The sequence below is a fragment of the Epargyreus clarus genome, unplaced genomic scaffold (genome assembly GCF_041222505.1).
Source record: "Epargyreus clarus isolate Ecla_fem2 unplaced genomic scaffold, WU_Ecla_fem_2.2 ptg000009l, whole genome shotgun sequence".
Classification (NCBI taxonomy): domain Eukaryota; kingdom Metazoa; phylum Arthropoda; class Insecta; order Lepidoptera; family Hesperiidae; genus Epargyreus; species Epargyreus clarus.
This window is the reverse complement of record NW_027332217.1, coordinates 8353908-8377532: the sequence shown is the minus strand read 5'-3', so window position 1 is coordinate 8377532 and position 23625 is coordinate 8353908. Positions and strand designations below refer to the sequence as shown.

Below are 23625 nucleotides of genomic sequence, written 5' to 3'. Positions count from 1 at the left end.
ACCTTCTCATATTTCAGTACTTTGCTGGAAGTCTTCCGAAAATATTCATGTTCGTATAGCCCCGCGATTTGTGTGGGTACAGCATAAGAGTTACCGATGTAGAAAGTAAAGCAACTTTACTACTTTAAAGATTTAGATGGGTGACCACTAGTAACTAAACTTCATACTTCCTTTTTCAAGGGCACAGTAAGCCGTTGGATCATGTCTTTGAATGTGGTTAGATCCATGGTTTTATGGGTACTATAATAATAACAGACATGGATTGGTGGCTAACCACTGTGTGTGCCCCCTAATGCACTTAATTAAAACTGCTGTAAACAAAAAGTTATTTTCCTAATGTAGGACGGGCAGCGCCATCTGTTTTCATAAAGAATAAACTTCATTACAAATAAGGCATTTAAATAAAATTAAAGGAAGCTGGTTTTCTGTCGTTTATATAATACCTACTGGGAATGTTATTGTTAATTATGTCGCGTTTACAATGCTAGATTTTTTTTATTAATTATTTAAATATCCACCTGATATTAAATTGGCACTGAAACCCATAGACATCTGTAACCAACCAATTTAGTATAAGTAATCCTGCTGTAGGACTACAGGTAGATCTACTTCAACAGGGCTCTTATTTGAATTTAAAAAGCAATAACCTTTCAAATGAATCATAGCAATTTTACATTACTGGGACATAAAGAGTTCCTGGCAGAAATATCTGTAGGGGCAGCACTGCTACGATAAATTTGTGAAAAGATTTATAAGGCCTTCAAAGTGTTTATTAAATATGATGCACCCACCTAGGTATCCATTTTTATATAACACTGAAGTAGCATACCTGCATGCCTCCTGATCGTACATGGCTAATGCCGCCCATGGACAGTTGTAATCAACGTCAGATCAAGTGAAAGTCCTACCAGAGATTGACTATAGATGCGTAGCTACCCCTGAGTACTAAGTTTTTATAATATAAGAGTAGCAGACGAGCATGCAGTCCACCTGATGGTAAGTGTCTACTGCCGCCTATGGATGTCTGTAATCAACTGCAGATAAGATTAGATTCCTACCTGAGGTCGGATACAGATGCACCGCAATCCCTATAGACTAAGTTGGAATGCGGATAAGTATGTCTCCCTTACCACACCCTGCAAACCAGAACACAGCAGCGCTTAACACTGCTGTTATTAGGCAGACATAGGTGGGGCAGTTCTGATGCCAGAGTCGAGGGGTTCTACTACCTTTAAAGTTGGGACGCTCCGGATAAGTAGTAACCATAATATGATTGTCAGGGTGTATTGCGTAAATATTTCCTATACGAATACGTGTACAATGATATTTTATTACGTGTACGATAAACATTACAAGGCCAACAATATTTTAATGAACGGAATGTGTACTTTTATTGATTCTACGTCAGTAAAGTATGTCCACCTGTGTCTATAAAATTATTACCGTAGAAAAATAATACTATTATATATTAAAACCAATTTAGTATGATCGTTGATACTGAAGTTTTGGTTCAAAAGAAAGTTACATTAAGCATTTAACATCTGCACTGGTATGCAAGCTCACACTGGTTACATATGCTGCAAAATAAAACCAATTATTTATGAATAATCAAACTTAGAACGTAGGTAAATATAAATTCATCATTTAAATACTTGACCGGGGATCGAACCCAGACCTGAATAAGGCCGGCTTGGTGAGCACTTACACTTTTATAGCATGTACAATTTAACTTGCAAACACAGTTATTATAATGTTAACGGTACATGTAATCGGAGCTTTATTTTAGCACCGTGCAGATAAGAAGTCGGCATAATTGCATACGTATGGTTAGTCACCTACTTGACTTATTTATGTACATACGTGGGTATAAATTCTGACTACTTTTTGTAGGTACTTTTATAAATCTGCAGTCTAAAATACACGTAATAACATTAATATATAGACTACACGTGTTCGTGGCACACGAACTCTTTAATTATGTCAAAAAGATCCCATCGTTGAACCAAAGATGATGCAATACAAGTCGCGTGTGGCCAGTGTATTATGCAGTCAAACTCGAATAGCGGTCTACGCTTCGTGCATCTCTTTCTACCTTACCTTGCTTTCCAATGTGACGTCTTGCTTCTCTTGAAACAACTACATCATTGTATTACCCGGATTTTACCACTGAAATGTATGGCGTTTTTTCGCTAACATCGTATCGAATCCGAGTATTCAGTGTACATACATTCCTGATTGAGTCTTTGTAGAAGACAGAGTGTTGTGCGATTAAATATATTAGATTGCCACGCGACTTTTAACTTCAACTAAAATTAAATGTAAAGTGTTCATTGTAAACTTCTTTAGGAGTTTTTAATTTGTTATTTATACCTGACATAACAATTTCCAGCTATCGGCGAAAAGGTAATTTGAATATTTTGAATGAAACACGTGTTTATGTGAATAATTATAACTAATTTCCTGAATAGACAGTTTATAGGATATCTAATTTCGTTGCCTTGACTTTGTAGTATTAATAAATCAAGAATTATCATATAAACTTGTACTAGGTACTATCCTAGAAACTTGCGTTATTGATTAAACTTGTTTAAAAGGTTCAATAAAATCAGCGCAAATAAACTTTTTTATTTTTCAGATCAGAAAGATCGGCAAGGATGTGCGGAATTTGGGCAACGTTTGGTATAACCGGTGGCTTGAGTCCCACCTGTATTAAATGTTTTTCGGCTATATCCCACCGCGGACCAGATGCCTGGCGCATAGAGCAGGATGCGCGAGAACCACTTGCAATTTTCGGCTTTCAGCGGCTTACCATTGTTGACGGTTTGTATGGAATGCAACCGATGCGGCTCCATCGTTATCCTCGCACAACACTCATTTGCAATGGAGAAATATACAACTGTAAACGGCTGCGTGACCAATATGATTTTCCCTACGAAACTAAATGTGACGTTGAGGCTATAATCCACTGCTATCAGAACTTTGGAATAGCGGAGACTGTTAAACAATTAGACGGAGTTTTTGCTTTCTGTCTTGTTGACGGAGAAAAGAGGAAAATTTATATCGGTCGCGACCCTTATGGAGTGCGACCACTGTTTAGATTCCATGATGAAGAAAATGGCGTTTTAGGTATTTGCTCAGAAGGAAAAGGCTTAATTGGTTTAAAACAAAAGGCTAGTGAAAATGCAACTTTAGGCCAATTTACGCCAGGACACTTCGAGGTTTGGGATATTTTAGAAGGAGGGAAGGTAAAGCTAGATTACACAGAACAATACTTTAAGCCAGGGACACCTCCACGTTTCATTCCTTTTGTCTCAGATGAGGAATTGTCTAAGCTTAATATTTACGAAAAAACCGCATATTTATTAGAGGCATCTTGTAAAAAGCGGTTGATGTCCGAAAGAAGAATTGGTTGCCTTTTGAGTGGGGGATTGGATTCGTCGTTAATAGCCGCTTTAACTGTGAAATTAGCGAGGGAACACAAACTGCCTTATAAAATACAAACTTTTGCTATAGGCATGGGTGACTCTCCCGATTTAGCTGCTGCTCGCACAGTAGCCGAATATCTTGGCACCGAACATCACGAAGTACGGTTTGATGAAAACGATGTTAAACAAGTTTTAGATAGTGTTATTTATCATCTAGAATCTTTCGATATTACTACAATACGAGCGAGTACGCCTATGTTTATTTTGTCCAAGTACATTAAAGAGAATACCGATACCACCGTTGTATTTAGCGGAGAAGGCGCCGACGAATTAGCCCAAGGTTATATTTATTTTCGAGATGCGCCTAGCGAGACCATGGGACATGACGAAAGCATACGTTTACTCTCCGATATTTATCTGTACGATGGATTGCGAGCAGATCGTACAACGAGCGCATTTAGCTTAGAGCTTCGTGTACCTTTCTTAGACTTACAGTTAACTCATCACTACCTCAGTATTGATCCTAAACTTCGACAGCCGCAGGAAGGTGTAGAGAAGCATTTATTACGATCTAGCTTTGCAAAAAGTGGGTTGTTACCTGACTCTATACTATGGAGACATAAAGAAGCCTTCAGTGACGGAGTAGCATCTGTTAAAAAGTCGTTATTCACTACAATAGAAGAAATTATTGCAGAAAGATACCCAGAGGACAATTTACAATTTTCTGGCTTACAGCCTACAACTACGGAATCAAAATATTACCGTTACATATTTGAAAAGTCATTCCCGGGTCAACACAACTTTACTCCATATTATTGGATGCCCAAGTGGGTGCAAGTTTCGGATCCTTCAGCTAGATTCATAAAGCATTATTCTGCTAAATAATAAGTAAAACATAGAGTTTCAATTTTTATTTTTTTATCATTTTCAAAAAGCACCAGATATTTTCTATTTGTTTTGATTCCAATTAACTTTAATTCTTTACTTCAAAATTTATTAATTAGTCAAAGGTGGTCTTATGGAGTCTACAAAATTTTGTAAACAAAGACAATGACCGTAGAATGCTTGTAGCTCTTGTTTTGAGTCCTTTTGATTTTGATAATCGGAAAATGTAACGTGTTCGTTACTTCGCTTCTTCATAATCCCATTCAAAGCTGCCATAGTATTCGATTTGCCACAAAGACTTGTAATTGAGTACTTAAGCGCTGGTTTGTTCATATTTGTTGTAGATGTGGTTCTTTCTACAAACTTTACACATTTTCCAATAGACTTGTCGCAACAAGACAGCCCGGAGTTAGTAACGGTCTCCTCGTCTTTGCAAACTTTTATCTCTCTGGCTTTCAACAAATTTAGGGCGATGTAGCATCCGGGACAAGAAACATTGTTAGAAAGCGTATCTACTTTAGAATTGTATAAATTATCATTTTTACCAAATATATCAACGGGCTCTATGAATTGCCCCGCTTGGACAACTTTGTCATTTTGGTTATATTCCTCTTTGTATGATGCTGATTCTGAATGTTTATCGCAAACACTACATTTACACGATAGATTAGCTAGTTGTTTTTTTAGTATACACACTTCCAAGGGTTCATCATCAAAAAGAGTCATTTTTACAATTGACCTATCATTCTTCAGATTTGAATAGACCGGTTATTTAAACATTATTCCAAGTATTACATCATTATAATGTTCCGTATTATTACAATATTGATTTAATTCCGGTTATGTAAGCAAGATTGTGACAATACCTATTTGAAAATGTGTGTCAATGTCAAAATTTTGGTAGTAAGGGCTTCTATCGACTGCTTCCAAGGTCATATCTCTACTGGTTGAATTTATTACGTTAGTAATAAAAAGAATTGATTTGTATTTAATATGAATAAAATCACCTGTTATGGTATCTCTATCGCTTATTCTTTAAACCCCATTTCGGTAAATTATATATTAAAAATAATATAGATACCCAATACTAAAGGTTTATTTCAAATGGAAAAAAAGATTGGATGTAAAACATATTTTTAAATAAAATCCATTAAAGATACCTACCAATTTAGTCTCACTTATTGCTTTGACCTATTAATAAATAGTTCAATGTCTTATTGTGAAACTTATATCTATTATTCTGTGGCATATTTCACTGAATTGACTTTTGTCAGAGCTTATTCAATTTCTATGGATCAGTAATGGTTTATTTAAATCTAAAGTAATAGTGGTGGTATTTTCAATTTAATTCCGTTACATAATTATATTTTACATATTTTAAAAGAAGCAAAAATTAAAAATGTTATCCATGTAATATAGTTTAAATATAAATGCATGTAGGCAACTACATGCATATAGCTACTATACATAAAAATCTATATAAATCTGTACTGTAAAAGACTGTGCAAATAGCTATGAGTAGAAATCCAAAAAATAAAGATGTAAAATCCAAAGTGAGTATACCTACTGTTTTATATCGTTACTATTTAACAAATTACATAAAAGTACAATTTATCTCATTAGTTTTAAGTTAATTTAAAATTAAGCTTACTTGAGTTATTTGAATATCGGAACTGTAATAAAAAATATTATTGAAATATACTAAATTTACCATATTTCTTAAACACACTTACTATTCCGTTCCGATAGATAAGAATATTGTTATGTTGATTGTTCTATTGACATACATTTCCCTTATATTTGATATTGAATATTAATGAACCAATACATATTATTTGAATGTCTTTGAATTGTATCTCGTTTACCTTGTCATTGTTTGCTATCGTGTACTTTATATGTAATATACCTTTTACCATAGCAACTTGGTTTTAAATTGTAATTTCATAATAATTCAATAAGAACTTGTAAATTTCTAATTTTCATTTTAGCCGCTTTGTGATTGCATCGAATGCACTTGCAAAAACTGTCCTGATATCATGAATTTACTAAATATATCCCGCAAGGAGACTTGTGATATTAAACCCGGAGTACAGAAGAAACAAAGAATAAGTATTTGTAAGACAGATCTAACTCGAGTTTCCACGGATTCCCAGAGAAATACAACTTTACCAAACTTTCCGAATGAAAATAGAGGAACTAGCGACTGTGTGTGTGCTAGTGTAGCACGCGCCTTACGATTTGATATTCGTAGTAATATTAATTTAGGATCGTCAGAACACGACACTGGCCAATGTTCCAAAGATATAAAATAAAACTATTAAGAATTTAAATTTATAAACATTCACGTTTATTTTTTTTAACCATTTAGATACAACGATATAACGGAAAACGTAATTTAAATGATTTTAAAATGCAAATCAAAATCTTTTTAGAAACTTATTTTTATGTATTTTGATAACTGATTGAATTTTTGAGACTAATAAATACTTTAATTTCTCAGTACTATTCTCTGCTTTATTTGTCGTATTAAGCTTTATTTTACATGTTCCGTATTTCATAAGATCGTAAATTATCAAATGATATCGTAGCACTATTCATGTACATTGTTGGCCACTCCATTCGTTTCTTGTAGGACCTGATGCTTCGAAAACTTCTTATTCATGTAACTCCAGTACTTGTTCCTGATTTTGTCGTACTTACTAGCTAATGCTTGACAAAGTTCGATTGCTCTATCGACATTGTATACACAGTTAGTTTCCCCTTTCTTTATAACTTCATCGCAAATATCTATAATAAATGCTAGTAGGAACGGCGACCGACATTTATTCTTGTAGAGATCTTCACAGAATGCTGTAACCACTGCATTGCCACTTATACCTCTCTTATCATGCAATAAGACGCCTCGCAAGTAATTCCAAGCGCTTTCATTGTTCTTGACAAATTTTATTTTCTCTATTGTATAGCAAATTTCCTTCTGTACATTGAGGTCTGACCAGCCGAGATGGTTGTTCATCACAAAGTACCGTTGATTCCACGCTGAATTGTTGCGAACGTCTTCTATAAGTAGACCATCTACAAACTCCATTTCTTTATCGAAGAGCCTGAAAATTGTCATCATAATGGATATTAGTAAAATTTATATAAAACAGTAAAATAATTACGATTATTTAGATATTTGCAACATTCGCTTTTATGGACAAATGGGACAAAAATGGAAATGTGCAAATAAATCGAATAGTTCAAATTTAAAATACTTTGAAGTTATTCCCAATCAATAAAACCAATTTTATTTAAGTGTTTAGATTTTTATTCATTGAATTTCTATGCCACGCCTTTCCAGTTTCATGAATAAAATAAGATTCAAAAGACAAATAAGAATCGTCATAAAAAAAAATTGCAAACTGTGTTCAACACATTCACCAGAGTATTCTACAAAAAACACTAGTGTAATAAAAATCTAAAATTACTATATATTTACACATTTTTACAGCTGTAATCAAATATGATTCCGTGTGTCATACGCCCGTGTTATAAACTTACTATCTACTGTAAACATGATACCACTTTTTCAGCCATTTGGCGTAGTTAATTCTACGTAGTCAAAAGTAGAAATAATCGCAGAATAAAGGCAATAGGACAAAACATCAAACACACACAAACGCCTGCCACTAGTGTTATAAACGCGACCGTGCATCCGCGTTAGTTTTAGCATATCTACGGCCAATCTTATCAACCTGATGGTTAGTGACTACTGCCATTCTTGGATATCTGTAATTAACTCAGTGTTGAGCGCTGCTGTGTTCTGGTTTGAAGGGAGTGGTAAGGGAGACATACTTTTCCGAGACATTCCAGCTTAGTCCTCAGGGGTAGCGACGCATCTGTGGACCTCAGGTAGGAATATCTTATCCTATCTGGGGTTGATTACAGATGTACATAGGCGGCAGTAGCCACTTACCATCAGGTGGACTGCATGCTCGTCTGCTACTTATATATTATAAAAAAGAAACTCCAGATAAGATTAGGTTTCTATCTGAGGTCAGCCAGTGTTCCAACTAAGTCCTTTGAAATACTAGTGCATCTGTAGCGGAGAGATAGGACTCTTATCTTTTTTAGCATTGATTACAAACATCCTTGGTCGGCAGTAGCCACTTATCATCAGGTGGCCTGTATGTTCATTTTCTACTTCAATGTAAAAAAAAAGATTTCATACTTACCCAAAAGTCTTTATGGCCCATTGCCTGTGCTGCCAGGCATGATAGTTTTTAGAATCCTGTAGAAGTGCATCACTAGTCAGCTCTAATTCCTGACTCGGGTCTTGAAGCCATTCCACAAGTACTCTCCGGTGATGCCAAACCTGAAATATTCATAACATGACACTTTTAAATAATATATTTTTTCAAAAATACTGTAGAATATGTATACTTTATAAAACTACAAATTCTAACAAAACCTTGCAACTGTGAACAAGTTTTCTACTGACGGTATGCATCACTACCCCAGAGGTTATATTTGTAAGGTTGCATTTATATATTTTTAACCAACTTCCAATGAAGGAGGTGGTCCTCAATTTTACAGTATTTTTATGTAACAACTATGCACCCACAGTCAATAAGAAACATGACTTAGCTGATAAGATTTGAAATAGTATTACTGTTTTTTGGTTTTGGATTATAAGGTATTTATTTATAAATATTACTTGTGTACCTGATAATTTTTAGGTGAGAGTTTAATTACAGCTTCAACGTAATCCAATTCTGATCTCAGGTCTGTGTCCAGCGCTTTAAGCAATTCTCTCCTGAAAAATATATAAGAAACAAATGATAAAAATCACCTCATAATTAATTCCATAAGAAAGACATAATATATTATAAACTGCACATGACTATCCTTTCCCAATTAGTAATATTATGTTGTCAAACCATTACTGACTCAATTTAGGGCCCACGCCCAAAGTCTAAATCTCATCTAAGAGTGAGATGGGTTTCTATCATAGTGCACATAGGTTTGTAAAGTGTGGTAACAGAGACTTACTTATATGGATCCAAAATAATTTAGCAAGAAGTGACGCATCTGTGGCTGAGCTCAGAGAGAATAGTAACCTTATTTGGGGTTAGTTACATATATTTAAAGCTAACAATGGTCATCAGGTGGACTGAATAATCATTTATTACGTAATAAAAAACATAATAATAATGATATTACTTTAAATGTCAATCGCAAATCAAATAACAATATAGAAAACCAAACCTGTATTGCCAAACTGTGTAGTTTGCTGGGTTGAGCTCAACCGCATCTTTCGTCAATTGCAAAGCTCTTTCTGACTTTTCATTTGTTTGTAGAACAGCCCGGAAATAGTCATACACATCTTCAACTGGAATTGAAACGGAATATATTAAGTACATTATTTAAATGGTCATTCCAACAAATTTTTGTAATATAAAAATAAGTAATACTTTATGATAGTAGTAGATAGTCTGAATGATAGCCTAGTGGTTATGAAACTCGGCCTTTCAATCAAAGGGTCCGGGTTGAAATTCCACCTGTGATATCTCAAGGTTGTGTGTGTATTAGATTTAAATTATCACTTATTTAAACGGTGAAGGAAAACATTATGAGGAAACATGCATACCTGAGAGATTTATAAAAATAAAAAAATATATCTCAAAGGTATGTGAAGTCTACCAATACGCACTAGGCCAATGCAGTAGACTATGGCCTAATCCTTCTCATTCTAAGAGGAAACCCGTGCCCAGCACTGAGATACTAACGGGTTATTGATGATGATGACTCCAAGATAGAAATTGAAGGCTATAGCCATCTTTTAAAATTGTCTTTAAAATAATTTCCACCTTCATAATCTTGGAATATATTAAACAACTTTTGCAGCAAAAGAAATATTTGTGTAATTCCAATTAGAAATTCTAATCTACTCATGTGGTCATCTTAACCAAATTAATATTATTGTTACTTTAAAACCAGGTTTGGTCCATAAAAATAGTTAAAATCAAGTTATATAATCATATTAGTATAAATATAATAGTGCTTAGTCAGGTTTCATCAAAATCTTATAATTTTATTTAGTCATACTGCACAACTTAGTAATACAATATGAATGTAAATTTCATATAAACTTTCAAGGCTAATAAATCATTTGCAATTAGTTACACAATTAGTTCCATAGTTCTCCACGTGCAGATTATTTTATATTATTGTAGGAGCAAACTAGTTTGAAATCCACTCGATAGTAGTGGCCACTGCTGCCCATATACATCTTATAAACAACCCGAGATAATATAAAAGTCCTATCTAAGCTCGATAACCAATGGATTGCTACTATCCTAAGAACTGAGTTGGAATGCTTCATATTAATGTTTGTGCCTTCAAACCAAAACACAACAGCACTTAACACGGTTTTTTTAAGACAGAAATAGAATTGTCGGTGGTGCCTCTATAGTCGAACCAGAAAGACTCCGACCCATGAATCACCACTGTTCAGAAAAGTAAATAACTTCATCTTTTAGCTCTTGGCTTGTCTATATATAAAAGATAACTGTAAGCTAACATACATTTTTCTGAGTGAGCAATAACCACAACTGGGTTAGGGCCATCGTTTTCTGGCACCGGCGTCACGTCACCCCATTCCGGTCGGTCCTTGTAGAAGATCCACCCAGCATCGCTGTCTCCACTCTCAGACATATTCGAGAATTATTTACCAACACAATCACTAAACTTATCACAAGTACGCTGAAAGCTAGACACAAACTGCAAAATGTTCTGCTTCTAATTTATGAGCTATATCTAGGTTACGAGTATCAGCAACCTAATTAACAAGAATATCTTAATATAAACACGCAGGTAAATTTTATTTGTCTTGGCAAAGGAAATAAAGTGAACAAATATGCTTAACTTCACTGTGTTGTTTGATCGGTTGACGTGACGTGACGTTCGTCATTCGTTCGCCATTCAAGGTGAGCTGCCAAGGTGACACTGACGTTTCATTTTTTTAGTATTAGACAGACAAAAGTTATCTAAAAAAAGTCGTTCATAATGCAAACAAATATAAATGGATTAGTTAAATACTATTTTATTCAGCTCACTGAATCCTTGTTTACTCAACTATATCCAAATAACCAAACCTCTTATCTCAATCGAACAAGATTTCTTAGTTATCACGAATAATAGTCGACTTTGATAGAAGTTTGAGTACTTACCTACACATTTATCAGAAGAATGAGAATAAATTAACACAAATCCTTAAAATAATTATTTCTAAGGCATCATACAAACAATATTTGAAAGTTTCAAGAAATAAAAGAACGAATTTATTTTATAATTTTATTAAACATAGATTGTAAATAAATTATGTTAACAACTATCAGGTAATAAATAGAGAGGAATCTTTGAGCTCATTTACATTTCACTTAAAACTAAAATCAGTTTACAGGACTTCTGATCACCAGGCGTAGGCGAGGCCAAGTCCGTTGGTGTAGGTCATATGAGAAACAGCAGGCGCTGCAGAGTAAGCCACACCCAATAACCCTCCGGCAACCTGAACAATTAGAAAAAAATAATATGAGTGAATATGGAGTAATGATGCAAACACAATACACATGTTAATTTAATTAGAAGGTAAGTAGGTATCTATTAGTGTTTGCTACTCGTTAAAATTACTCGTTTGATTTTTCGAGAAACAACTATAAAGCCAGAACTCATTAAGATATAGAGCTATTTTAAAAAAAATCATTTTACGAAAAGTTTATTGATCATGAATGTACACCGCTACTGAACGTTTTGTTTATGTGATGAAACTGCAAATATCGCCAAAATCCATAAACTTTGTCTAAACTTGATCACAAACACTTAGTAAGCAAGTTTTCATTACTGCATGTTTAAACCATAGTTTTTAAACGTAAAAAATTTAAACGTTTAATCAACTATTTTAAGGTTCTGTTTTAAGGCAGAAACTGCTGTGGCGATCTACAAATCCAAAGTTCTATTAATAAATAGATATTTGTAGAATAAAAGACCTTAGCAACAGGCGCTGCTAGTGGCGCGGCGACACCATAGTGGGAGACCACGGGCGCAGCGTATCCATGGTAAGCAGCTCCCACGGCCAGGCCAGGGTTGCTCACACGAATATCAGCCTTGCGAACGCTGGAGAATGGAGTGTCGATCGCTTTCGAGTATGTTGATACCTGGAACCGTTTAGACGAATAAGTATATTTTAAAATATTTTTTAAATACTTCACAAAAAAGTACATCGAACAGATTATTGGAGCGTCCAGGTAGCTACGTTTATTTTTATATTGTGGATGTAGCAAACGAGCACGCAGTCCACCTGATATTAAGTGGAAATGCATGTACTGTTCCCGAGGACTTGGCGAGAACTCCTTGGGTAGATATTGTATCCCCCTTACCACATCGTTCAACCTAGAACACAGCTGTGATCAACACTGTGCGTAAGTTATTAAGGCAGCAACAATGGTGGTGCCAGAAACGTCGAATCAGTTTTAGAAATGTTTACGATTTTTTTTAATTTTATCATCCAATGATTCATGGTTAATTTGATAAGTGGTCATACCTGTCCAAGATTGAATGGTGATCTGAGGATATTAGAGTGCTGAGTAGCGATGGCTGGTTGGGCGGGGTACGAGCTGTATGGGTTCCATCCGCCATAGTGGTATGGTGCTCCGTAGGCAGGAGCCAGTAGCCCACCCGCCTGCGCGACAGCCACCACGCAAACAACTAGAAATACCTGCAAATAAATATAATACATTTCTAGAAATCTCTTCAGAGCAATGATTTACTTTGTAATTGGAGCCGCAGTCCAACTAATAAGAAATGTTCACTGACGTCACGTCACGTACATCGCATTCAGCACATTAGATTCTAACTATAATTTAGTACCCATGTATTAACTAAATTCAATTATTGATGCTTTTTTATAGCTGAGGATTCTGCTAGGATGCCTGGGAGATAAAGCTGTCCGCCACAATAAATGACTGTAAATATTTCTATTGTGATAGAACTGCCGGTGAAGCCGCACGGTGGTGTTAAACCACGAGTATTTTTGTCACCCGCGGCTTTACGAGAAAAAAAATAATAATAATTGAATAGGTGATTTACATTCTTAAACCTTATTATACTATATCTTACTAAGTATTTACAACTAGGATATTTTGGTATTATTCCATAAATGCCCTAGGACAGTTTTAATAAATGGTCAGTATTTAAAATAAATTCTCACCTTTAAAAGCATTTTGTATTTAACCCTTCAAAGCTCGGGTAGAATATGGTGTCCCAACGAATACAGTAAGGCTTTTATAGCCCGAGCAGTTTAACACACATGTTAGTGTAAAGGACATGTGTGTGATATTGTGATTGTAGAATATAATGTATTAGGACACGCATTGTATGCTGTCATGGCTGTAGGGCTTTGGAAAAAGTGTACGCAGGTGTGGCGCCGAGCAAGGACAATGCGTTGTCGGGACAATCTGCGGCCCTTATTTCTTAGTGCACATTTCATTTACAGATTAGAAAATATGGAGTCGTGCACGTGCTTAACATTACATATATGCAGGTCTTAGGTACATAAATCAAATGCCAATAATCAATTTTATCAAGACAACCTATGTAATTTTATTAGGACTAATTTTAAAGGTACCATGATATTTTTTCTTAACAAAAGGAGAACATGTTTTTATTGTATGGGAACTGATATAATCATTGCATATGATATGTCATCAGTTCATCCAAGTGTGCCTTCTGTGTGCCTTCAGTATGCTGAAGGTATACTTGGATGAACTAATATTAATAGGTATTCATATTAGTTCATAATGGACTTAAATAGAAAACTAGTATAACTGCTTCCATATATAGATTCACTATTGTACTGAGATCGGGTCACTGATTTATTTATTAATATTGCTACCAACATATCGCGGTCACATTCATATAGACTCGACCTAAATTCTTTAGACATTAGGCACAGCTACAGTTTTACTAAGAAAAACTACATTCTTAATGTAATAATTGCCGAACTAAGTTCAATGTTGGTCCTAGTTCCCAAGCTATTTAAGGGACAAATATTTATATTAAGAATGAAAAATGGTAATAATATAGTATTAGGTACTGTACATAATTTATCCAATTATTAAATTAGGTACTTTTGTATTGCCAACTTCAACATACCATGCATTGTTGGACCTCAATTTACCAAATACCAATTTACAAAATAGTGTAGATTTATGTTATAGTAAAAATATTGCTTTATCATTTAGGTATTTGCCAGGTCACTGCGTACTAAATTGGCGAGCTGGGCGCGGTCCGCCTTGTCTTGCAGGCTTTATTTAATGCGTGACCCAAACCCGTCACTAAATGGCAGCTAAGTGGCCAGGTATCTAAAATTTACATATGATCCTAATGTTTAGATAACGTGTTTATGTAAAGTATTTACCTACTATGTAATGTAATTGATCGCGTTTAGTCTATTTATGAGTAGGTACCTAACTATCTTTATACTTTGTCACTGTTTTTCAATCTATTTATATAACAATATTTTGCGACACCTTTGCTTGCTTGTCCCGATGCGGTCACCATAGACCTGAAATGGCAAGGAGCATCAAAAGTCCAAATAGTCCAAGAGCTTTAAAATATATTGTTTCTCTACCCTAATCAAGGGCTGTGAGGTAGATAGTTGATGATCCTCCCCCTTGATAATAAGTACTATTACTACTATTGATAAAATGACTTCATAATGAATGCTTTTAATTAAATCGACAATAAATCTTATGCTAATGTGCATGTCGATTCACCAATTAAATCAAATACCTATTCAACCACAAATTAACGGCGCTAAGCCGCAAATATAACAATAACAATGGATATCCTGGCAATATGAATCATAAAATGAATGGATGTAATCTTAAAATCGTACCCATTTGTAAACCATAAATTCGGAATAATGTAAGTATTTACTCAAGTACCTAGCATCGAAGTGCATGTGCGTAAAAGCGATCAGTTAGCAAGTAGAACAACTAAGCAAAACGTAACGACTTTAGATATTTAATTAGATCCATCCGCACTTAAGTATAGGTACTTATATCCGTCATTTCCCCATGGAACAAGCCAAGTGCATCGTCATAAAATTGCAGTACACTGCCACTTGCCTTGCCTACAGCGTTTATTCCATATTTATTACAGCCAGAAGTATATCTAAAGTGATGTGTCATTTTAAAGAACGAGTTATGATTTTACTTTGTGTGGTGATCATTATCGATAGTGAGCGGTGGTACTCGGCTACAATATCCTCCGAAGAAGCACCATCCTCAAAAGCAAATACAAGTTCATTAGAAGATACTCAAAATCATAAGCAACATTATTTTCCACTCTCTATAGGTAAAAAAGGGGACAGGCCGAATAAGAAATGGTATTTTGGGCGGAACAACTTGGGTCCCAAAAATTTAACCATTACAGATGACGCCAACGAACTATTACAACATTCACAAACAACCTCTGATAACGTGTATCAGCATTTTTCATCATTAGACTACAGAGTGTCCTTAAATAATACAAGTTTAACGAAACCTTTTCGTCCAAAAAGAAAGATTTCTAAAAGATGCCCATCATCAGTTAGACCAACCCAGAAGCACCAAAACGAAAATCATATAAGAAAAGGTAAATTTCTCGAAGTGTTCGAGGTAGTGCAGTTCGAGCACGAGGCGTGTACGTCGAGCAATGGGTTAGAGGGCACTTGCCTGCATGAATATGACTGCAAAGCAGCCGGTGGGTCAAATATGGGCTCATGTGCCGACGGACATGGAACTTGCTGCATAAGTAAGTACAATATTATATAACAACCTATTTTAACAGAAGCTATTTCATCAATAATTCATTAATAATCTCCATAATCGTAGTTTTGATTTAGCTGTACATTTCGTGAAATGTCGTCCAAATCGTTTAAGTCCTTGCAGTTAGCATGAGTACATTATACAAGAATTGGTTGCAATTAACACTTCCTTTAATGCTAAAGGAAAACAGAGGGAAACATGCGCGTCTGAGATTTCTCAAAAAAGTTCCCTAATGTAGCCAAATATCCTCCAAAAGAGACCCATGCCGAGCAGTGGGAAAGTAACGGGTTAAAAACCAGACAGAAATTTTAAAGTATTTTTGTTTTTTATGCAGTTCAATTTCTTTGTGATGGAACATATTCATCACCGACCGGATGGTTCACCAATCCTGACTACCCTACACCTAGCAATGATAGAATATCATGCTCTATTACTTTGGATAAAGGCTCCGTAGACATCCAACAAATTCGACTGGACTTCTTCAGTTTTGAAGTAAGCGTTGTCCTTACTTTTTTAATAAAGTAATGATATGTACCTGTTTATTAATATTTTATTTGTCCATTAGCTGTTACCACCTACTTCAGGCTCATGTGAAGATGATCAATTCATAGTATCAGGACAAAACACAAATAATTTTATACCTATACTATGCGGAATAAATACAGGACAACACGGTAATACGTACTTCTTATCAATTTGACCATCCCCTACTGTTTTTTGCGATCATATTATAGATAACTTCATTCGCATAACATGCCTCGAAACGAGTTTTTCTGACAAAAGTTTATTATCAGGTTAAATATTTATTATTAATATTAAATATTATTTATCTTTCATTTTTCAGTTTATATTGAAGTCGGTGATGTTGTTGGCCCAGTTTATCTTTCAGTCCAAACAGTCGCATCAGAAAACCGGTTGTATGCCATAAAGGTGAAAAAAATATTTTATATTGAATTATTTACAGGACTATAATTCGCCTAGTCATCTAAATACCTACATATTATTTATCTGCTATGCCTTTTTTCTTTTAATACTACGGCATCAATTGTACACAATGTAGAATGTATACAATGAGGTAGGTATAGGACAAAAAAAAAATCTTGACCTTTTCAACAATGCTTCAATAATTTTAATCACATGACTCCATAAAGCGTCTAATATGACTCAGATATACATAACTATCCTTATCTTTCATAAAGTAACCACAATTACAATAAATGGAATGACTATGCAAAATATGAAGCATTGATTTGACATTATTAAAACCAATCAATAGTTAATAGGCACACAATGTAAAGCAATAAACAATGTAGATACATAATACCTACATCTCACAATATGGTGAGGGATACCTAGAAGAGACGTTAGGTTAGCTTCACAATGCTTCTGTATATAAATCTTGCACCGCGAAGATCTGACTTACAGAGCGGTAGAAACTGTTATGATCCGACTCCTGTGGAACTCTACCCACACCTCATTCTGCGTTGTGACAGTAACGTTAAGAGTTGCGGTATTTTGGTTTACAGTAGTCCTAAAGACACATTAAAGATTTTACCTTATTAATAGTCCTCTGAGAACTATCCTTTACGGAGTTATTTACAGATGGTCATGGTTTACAGTGAGCACTTGACTACCTATCGTCATATGAACTAAATATCTATCATCATTTTACAGAATGAACATTTTATAGGTGAAGACAAGTCAATTGAAAAATATTGAAATTATGAGTAGTCAATTTAAGATTATTGCTGCTGATAGGAATTTAAATTAGATAACGTATTACTCTACCACCACCACAACCACGTACAGGGCCGGATTTAAGGGAGGGCAACCGAGGCGCCCGCCCCGGGGCCTCCACAAAAGAGGGGCCCCCACAATAGTAGAGGTGAGGCGTATATACTGGAACAGGTTCAGGGACTAGGTATTTTACCGGACTAGGTCGGACCTAGTCCAAATTTTAATATGTACCTAGTCCAAGAATAAGTGCCTAGTATTTTATGGGACTAGGTGGTATAGGTTCAGGGACTAGGTAGTTTCCCGGACTAGGTAGTTTACCGGGCTAGGTAGTTTACCGGACTAGGTAGTATATCGGACTAGATAGTTTATCGGACTAGGTAGTTTACCGGGCTAGGTAGTTTACCGGACTAGGTAGTATATCGGACTAGATAGTTTATCGGACTAGGTAGTTTACCGGGCTAGGTAGTTTACCGGACTAGGTAGTATATCGGACTAGATAGTTTATCGGACTAAGTAGTTTACTGGACTAGGTAGTCTATCGGACTAGGTAGTTTATCGGACTAGGTAGTTTACTGGACTAGGTAGTCTATCGGACTAGGTAGGTTATCGGACTAGGTAGTTTACTGGACTAGGTAGTCTATCGGACTAGGTAGGTTATCGGACTAGGTAGTTTACTGGACTAGGTAGTCTATCGGACTAGGTAGGTTATCGGACTAGGTAGTTTACTGGACTAGGTAGTCTATCGGACTAGGTAGGTTATCGGACTAGGTAGTTTACTGGACTAGGTAGTCTATCGGACTAGGTAGTTTATCGGACTAGTTAGTTTACTGGACTAGGTAGTCTATCGGTCTAGGTAGTTTATCGGAATACGTAGTTTACTGGACTAGGTAGTCTATCGGACTAGGTAGTTTATCGGACTAGTTAGTTTACTGGACTAGGTAGTCTATCGGACTAGGTAGGTTATCGGACTAGGTAGTTTACTGGACTAGGTAGTCTATCGGACTAGGTAGGTTATCGGACTAGGTAGTTTACTGGACTAGGTAGTCTATCGGACTAGGTAGGTTATCGGACTAGGTAGTTTACTGGACTAGGTAGTCTATCGGACTAGGTAGTTTATCGGACTAGTTAGTTTACTGGACTAGGTAGTCTATCGGTCTAGGTAGTTTATCGGACTACGTAGTTTACTGGACTAGGTAGTCTATCGGACTAGGTAGGTTATCGGACTAGGTAGTTTTTGCTCGTCGCGCCGGCTGGCTCATGACACGGTTCCCATTTTGCCCCAAGGCCTCTAGACCTCTAAATCCGGCCCTGACCTCGTATAAATAACTACGTGGAGATTATTGCTTGATTATAACGAAAAGACAAAGTTTCGTTTTTTCATCGCATGTGAAAAATACCTAATAAAACTATGCTTCTTTTTGCAAATTGAAAAAATGTAAGTAAATGAAGAATTTAAAATGCAATTATTTAATACTTAATATTAATATATTAAATATTTAATTAATTAATGTGTCACCATCTTATCGGCAGTTCCACGAGGTCGGAGTTCAACAGGTGTATTTTGTTAACTAAACCTGCTTTCCTGAATCACCTAACTACTAAGTAAATACTAACCACAATTAGTTATTAGATGTGGTTATTGAATTAAATTAATTATTATAATATTTTAGGTGACGCAGCTCTCCAAATCCCATGAACAGGTAGCTCCTAAGGGTTGTCTTCAATATTACACAGACGCTAATGGATACATAGAATCGTTCAACTATAGAGATATTTCTGAGATCGGCATCCCGAGGTACCCCAGTTATTTGGTAAATAAAATAGCAATTTCTTTGATATAACAACTATAAATCTAAATAATCTGATACTTCTGTTCCTGTTCGTAGTTCACATAGTCTTTTCACTTAAATAATTGCATGCATGCACGCTAAGCATACTTTCAGATTAGGCCTCTCATGCAGACGGTCCGGAGTTCTAATTCTTGACATGCACTTTTGATTTTTAGAAAATCACTTTATTTCTTGTGCTTACTATGAAGGTGGCTCATAGTGTTCATAACTTTTATTATAATCTTTCATTAATAATAATTATTAATTTTTGGTCTATTTTAGAATAACCTAAATTACGCGGTTTGTATAGAAAGAGCAGCTACATCTTGTAGCGTCACCTATACCAATTCTGGAGAAATGCAAATACCCAACTACGACACAGGTAATATTAAAGTATTCATTTTGTTTGTTAAGAACAATATAGCATTCTATTGGTTTTTAGTTTTTTTCGTCTGCCGACCAGTTTTAGTGTCAATTATTTCCTGGCTGCTGCAATTTATTAATACATCGTTTTTAAGGTTCCGTATCCAACCGGTAAAAACGGTACCCAATTACTAAGCCGTCTGACACAAAGCTCTATCTGTGGAATCGTAATATATAGACACTTGAAATTTTTACATAATAGGTATGTACAATAGTGGCCTCAGCAAATATTAAAAATAAACAAAACTTCAAAATAAATGGGGAGTCGCCATAGAAGAAAACGCTATTTTTCGATGTTTTTCGCATTATCTATAGAACCGTAATAGAAAGACAAATTTCCACAACGCATTTACTTAAGAATAAGAACAAATATTAAAAATAAAAATATAGAGTACAACATTTTGGTGGTACGGGACCCGTGGTGTGTTTCACGTGGCTAATTTTTAATATTATTTGTATGCCATCTTGTATCTTAGGCCGGCCATACACGAGCAGCTCGAAGCAGCCAGTATCGAATGCTTCAAGCTGCGACTGCATAGTGAACTTCAGGCTTATATGTACGTACATACACGAACCGATCGAGCAGTTGCAACTGCTTGAGGTGGTTGACAGCACGGTGATTTTTCATCATGCGGTCAAGCAGTCGCCAGCCATACACTGACTGCTCGAGCTGTTGACTGCTCTCGCGCAGTCCGTTTCTTCACGTTTAATTTTTTCTTTCAGTATATTACACAATTCGTCAAAAAATGAGATTGACATTTTAAAATAATTAAAAAACTTTTCTTCGTCATGTCTTCATTTCAAAAACAAGTGATTAAATTCTCTATTATAGTTTCGTGTTTCCAATATTGGATGAACCCACAATTTTCTATTTTTACGCCGCCTTCGTCGTCGTATGAGCAAAAGCGGCAGAAGTGCTTCTTCTTCAAAATCCATAATGCTACTGATTTTTGAAATTGAATTCCTGGAGCAGTTAGCTTAACTGCTCAAGGAGTTATCAATAGCAGCTTCAAGCTGTTGACGATGACTGCAAGAGCGGTCCGTGTATGTTGATAACGGGGTAAGTGCTCGAGCAGTCCATGTATGGTCAGCCTTATACGGAAATTCGAATACGAATACGATTAAATTTAAGTACATATTTTATTTTTATTTTATGATAACTAGTCGCTACAAGTTGTAGTGGTTTTTTCCTCCATTTTTCGTTATTTCTCGATTTAAATGTCCAAAACAGGAAAACATCTCACGTTCCTACCTACTTATTATTTTTTATTTATTCGTCAGATGGCCTGCCAGTAATACCACCAAGGCAAGCTGGGGTTGAAATATTTAATTGCCCCAGCGACTGGTTACTCGTAGCGGCGGTAAGACTCTGTGGAGAACGACTTAATGATGGATCAGTTCTTCAAGACTTCTCTTTAGATGCACCCATCACAGGTATTCCTTCATTGTGTGGCGCTGTTAGCATACTAGTTAGATACGCAAAGGATTCCGGGTTCGATCCCTGGCCAGGCATATAACTAATGGATAAATTTAAATGTCTGCTACATTTTTGTCCTTGTATTTGTACATAACCGTTATTGCCAATGTTCTTATTTTAGTATACTTCCAGACTTATTATAATATTCGGGTGGGGGTTACAATGAAATTGAAAAAAAATGAAAATCCAAGATGGCCGCCGAGATATTTGAGTTTGAAATTTTTCAATTTTCGAGGTGTTTTTGGGAGGTCATATCTCTTGGGATTTTTAATATTTTGTTGCCATTTTTTAAAATTTTCTCGGATATATCCTCAATTTTGCCAAATCGGATTTATTTTTTTTTTCAACAAGATGGCGGGTCGTCTGTTAGGCGATTTGTAAAATGTATGAAAAAACGGATTTTTTGAAGTGAAATATTCGGAGGTTGGCAACGTTTGAGCGATTTGCTTTGTTCGGGGCGGTCATGGGGCTCGGTCCGAGGTGTTGCCAGGTTTGAGTTTTTTTCTCCCCACTCTTACAATTTTTCAAACTTTTCATTCAAAAATATGAAAAGTAGAAGGAGAAATATTTTTAATGAACATTTTTCACAGGAATATTTTTTTTGGCTGTCGTAATGACATTTGACCATTTTCGTCGATGTCGACTGGCAACACTGGCCGCAGGAATTTTTTTTCAGTTTTACGAAAAATCGACTTCATCGACCTGAAGGAGTGGTGGGGGGTGGGTTTGATGTATGAGTGGAATTTTTTATTTGCCTCCGTGTCTATGGGAAAAATCTGAAACTTTCAAAATTCAAGATGGCGGCCGAGCTGGATTGGGCAACTTTTTTTTTTATTTTGCACCTATCCAAGATCGGTATCGTTTCCGGCTAATTTGAGGGCGACTGATACGATGAAATTAGAAAAAGTTGAAAAAAAAAGATGGCCGCCGAGATACTTGAGTTTGAAATTTTTCATTTTTCGAGGTGTGTTCGCGGGTTGGCACTGATGTGTTTTTATTTATATTTTTTTGATTTTTTTCGTTTTTTTTCTCGGATATATGCTCAATTTTACCAAATCGGATTTATTTATTTTTTTAACCAGATGGCGGATCGTTGGTCAGGCAATTTGTAAAATGTATGAAAAATCGCATTTTTTGAATTGAAATATTTTGAGGTTGGCAACATTTCAGCGAATCGCCTTGTATGGGGTGGTTGTGGAGCGTGACTTGAAGTGTTGCCAGGTTTAGGTTTTTTTTTCTTCGTTCACACTTTTTTGGAACTTTCTATTCAAAAATGTAAAAAGTAGAAGGAGAAACATTTTTAATGAAAATATTTTACATGGGTATTTGTCAGGGGGGTCGTAATGACATTTGACCATTTTCATCCAAATTAACTGGCAACACTGGGAGCTAGATTTTTTTTTTCACTTTTTTGACATTTCGAGTAGCCCAGCCTAAACTATTGGTGGGGGGTAGTAATAATGTATGCGATATTTTTTCGGTATATTATGGTGGTTATGGGAAAAATGGGAAACATACAAAATTCAAGATGGCGGCCCTCCTGCGATTTTCAACTTATTTTTTATTCGGCGCGCCTACCTGAGATTGGTGTCATTTTCGGCTAATTGTGAGACGACTGTTACGATAAAATTAGAAAAAATTGGAAAAACAAGATGGCCGCCGAGATATTTGAGTTTGAAATCTTTCATTTTTCGAGGTGTGTTTGTGGGGCCGTAGCGCGATGGTTTTATTAATATTTTTTCGACATTTTTATTTTATTGGCCGGAGTGTATCCTCAATTTTGTCATATGGCAATGTCATATTTTTTAAACCAGATGGCGGACCTTGTATCAGCCATTTTATAAAATGTAGGAAAAAATGCATTTTTCGAAGTGAAATATTTTGAGGTTGGCAACATTTGAGCGAGTCGCTTTGTATTGGGTGGTCATGGAGCTCGGCTCGAAGTGTTGCCAGGTAAAGATTTTTTTTCATGCTTCATACATTTTTTGAAACTTTTCATT

General features: G+C 35.6%; 4 protein-coding genes across 4 annotated transcripts; 2 read left to right on the top strand and 2 right to left on the bottom strand.

The window, feature by feature from the left end:
• The first annotated feature begins 2036 nt into the window (after positions 1-2036).
• On the top strand, positions 2037-5328 carry AsnS (asparagine synthetase). Its single transcript, XM_073076620.1, has 2 exons — positions 2037-2403; positions 2645-5328. The coding sequence occupies exon 2, from the start codon at positions 2655-2657 to the stop codon at positions 4308-4310; it is 1656 nt and encodes a 551-aa protein (XP_072932721.1). The 5' UTR covers positions 2037-2403; positions 2645-2654; the 3' UTR covers positions 4311-5328.
• Positions 5329-6634: 1306 nt separating this feature from the next.
• Positions 6635-11276, bottom strand: Fnta (farnesyl transferase alpha). The gene is made up of 5 exons (XM_073076621.1): positions 10877-11276; positions 9558-9681; positions 9015-9105; positions 8525-8664; positions 6635-7411 (listed from the first exon to the last, which is right to left on the bottom strand). Exons 1-5 carry the CDS (start codon positions 11004-11006, stop codon positions 6901-6903), a joined length of 996 nt encoding a protein of 331 aa, XP_072932722.1. The 5' UTR covers positions 11007-11276; the 3' UTR covers positions 6635-6900.
• Positions 11277-11631: 355 nt separating this feature from the next.
• On the bottom strand, positions 11632-13682 carry CPF (cuticular protein 44-aa motif). Its single transcript, XM_073076619.1, has 4 exons — positions 13558-13682; positions 12892-13065; positions 12338-12505; positions 11632-11859 (listed from the first exon to the last, which is right to left on the bottom strand). Exons 1-4 carry the CDS (start codon positions 13567-13569, stop codon positions 11764-11766), a joined length of 450 nt encoding a protein of 149 aa, XP_072932720.1. The 5' UTR covers positions 13570-13682; the 3' UTR covers positions 11632-11763.
• A 1840-nt stretch (positions 13683-15522) lies between these two features.
• Positions 15523-21665, top strand: LOC140745112 (uncharacterized). Its single transcript, XM_073076885.1, has 7 exons — positions 15523-16145; positions 16494-16651; positions 16725-16833; positions 17004-17089; positions 19567-19707; positions 20008-20107; positions 21430-21665. The coding sequence occupies exons 1-7, from the start codon at positions 15533-15535 to the stop codon at positions 21663-21665; spliced, it is 1443 nt and encodes a 480-aa protein (XP_072932986.1). The 5' UTR covers positions 15523-15532.
• Positions 21666-23625: the final 1960 nt, after the last annotated feature.

Excerpts from the sequence above, each read along its gene's own strand:
- AsnS (XM_073076620.1), top strand. The coding sequence starts at position 2,655 with ATGTGCGGAATTTGGGCAACGTTTGGTATAACCGGTGGCTTGAGTCCC.
- Fnta (XM_073076621.1), bottom strand. The coding sequence starts at position 11,006 with ATGTCTGAGAGTGGAGACAGCGATGCTGGGTGGATCTTCTACAAGGAC. Across the intron at positions 9,682-10,876 it reads TATTGCTCACTCAGAAAAAT|TTGAAGATGTGTATGACTAT; the intron begins GTATGTTAGCTT and ends TTTCAATTCCAG. Across the intron at positions 8,665-9,014 it reads TCTCACCTAAAAATTATCAG|GTTTGGCATCACCGGAGAGT; the intron begins GTACACAAGTAA and ends TGAATATTTCAG.
- CPF (XM_073076619.1), bottom strand. Across the intron at positions 12,506-12,891 it reads CACCATTCAATCTTGGACAG|GTATCAACATACTCGAAAGC; the intron begins GTATGACCACTT and ends AAACGGTTCCAG. Across the intron at positions 11,860-12,337 it reads TAGCAGCGCCTGTTGCTAAG|GTTGCCGGAGGGTTATTGGG; the intron begins GTCTTTTATTCT and ends CTAATTGTTCAG.
- LOC140745112 (XM_073076885.1), top strand. The coding sequence starts at position 15,533 with ATGTGTCATTTTAAAGAACGAGTTATGATTTTACTTTGTGTGGTGATC. Across the intron at positions 16,146-16,493 it reads ACATGGAACTTGCTGCATAA|TTCAATTTCTTTGTGATGGA; the intron begins GTAAGTACAATA and ends TTTTTTATGCAG. Across the intron at positions 17,090-19,566 it reads ACCGGTTGTATGCCATAAAG|GTGACGCAGCTCTCCAAATC; the intron begins GTGAAAAAAATA and ends ATAATATTTTAG.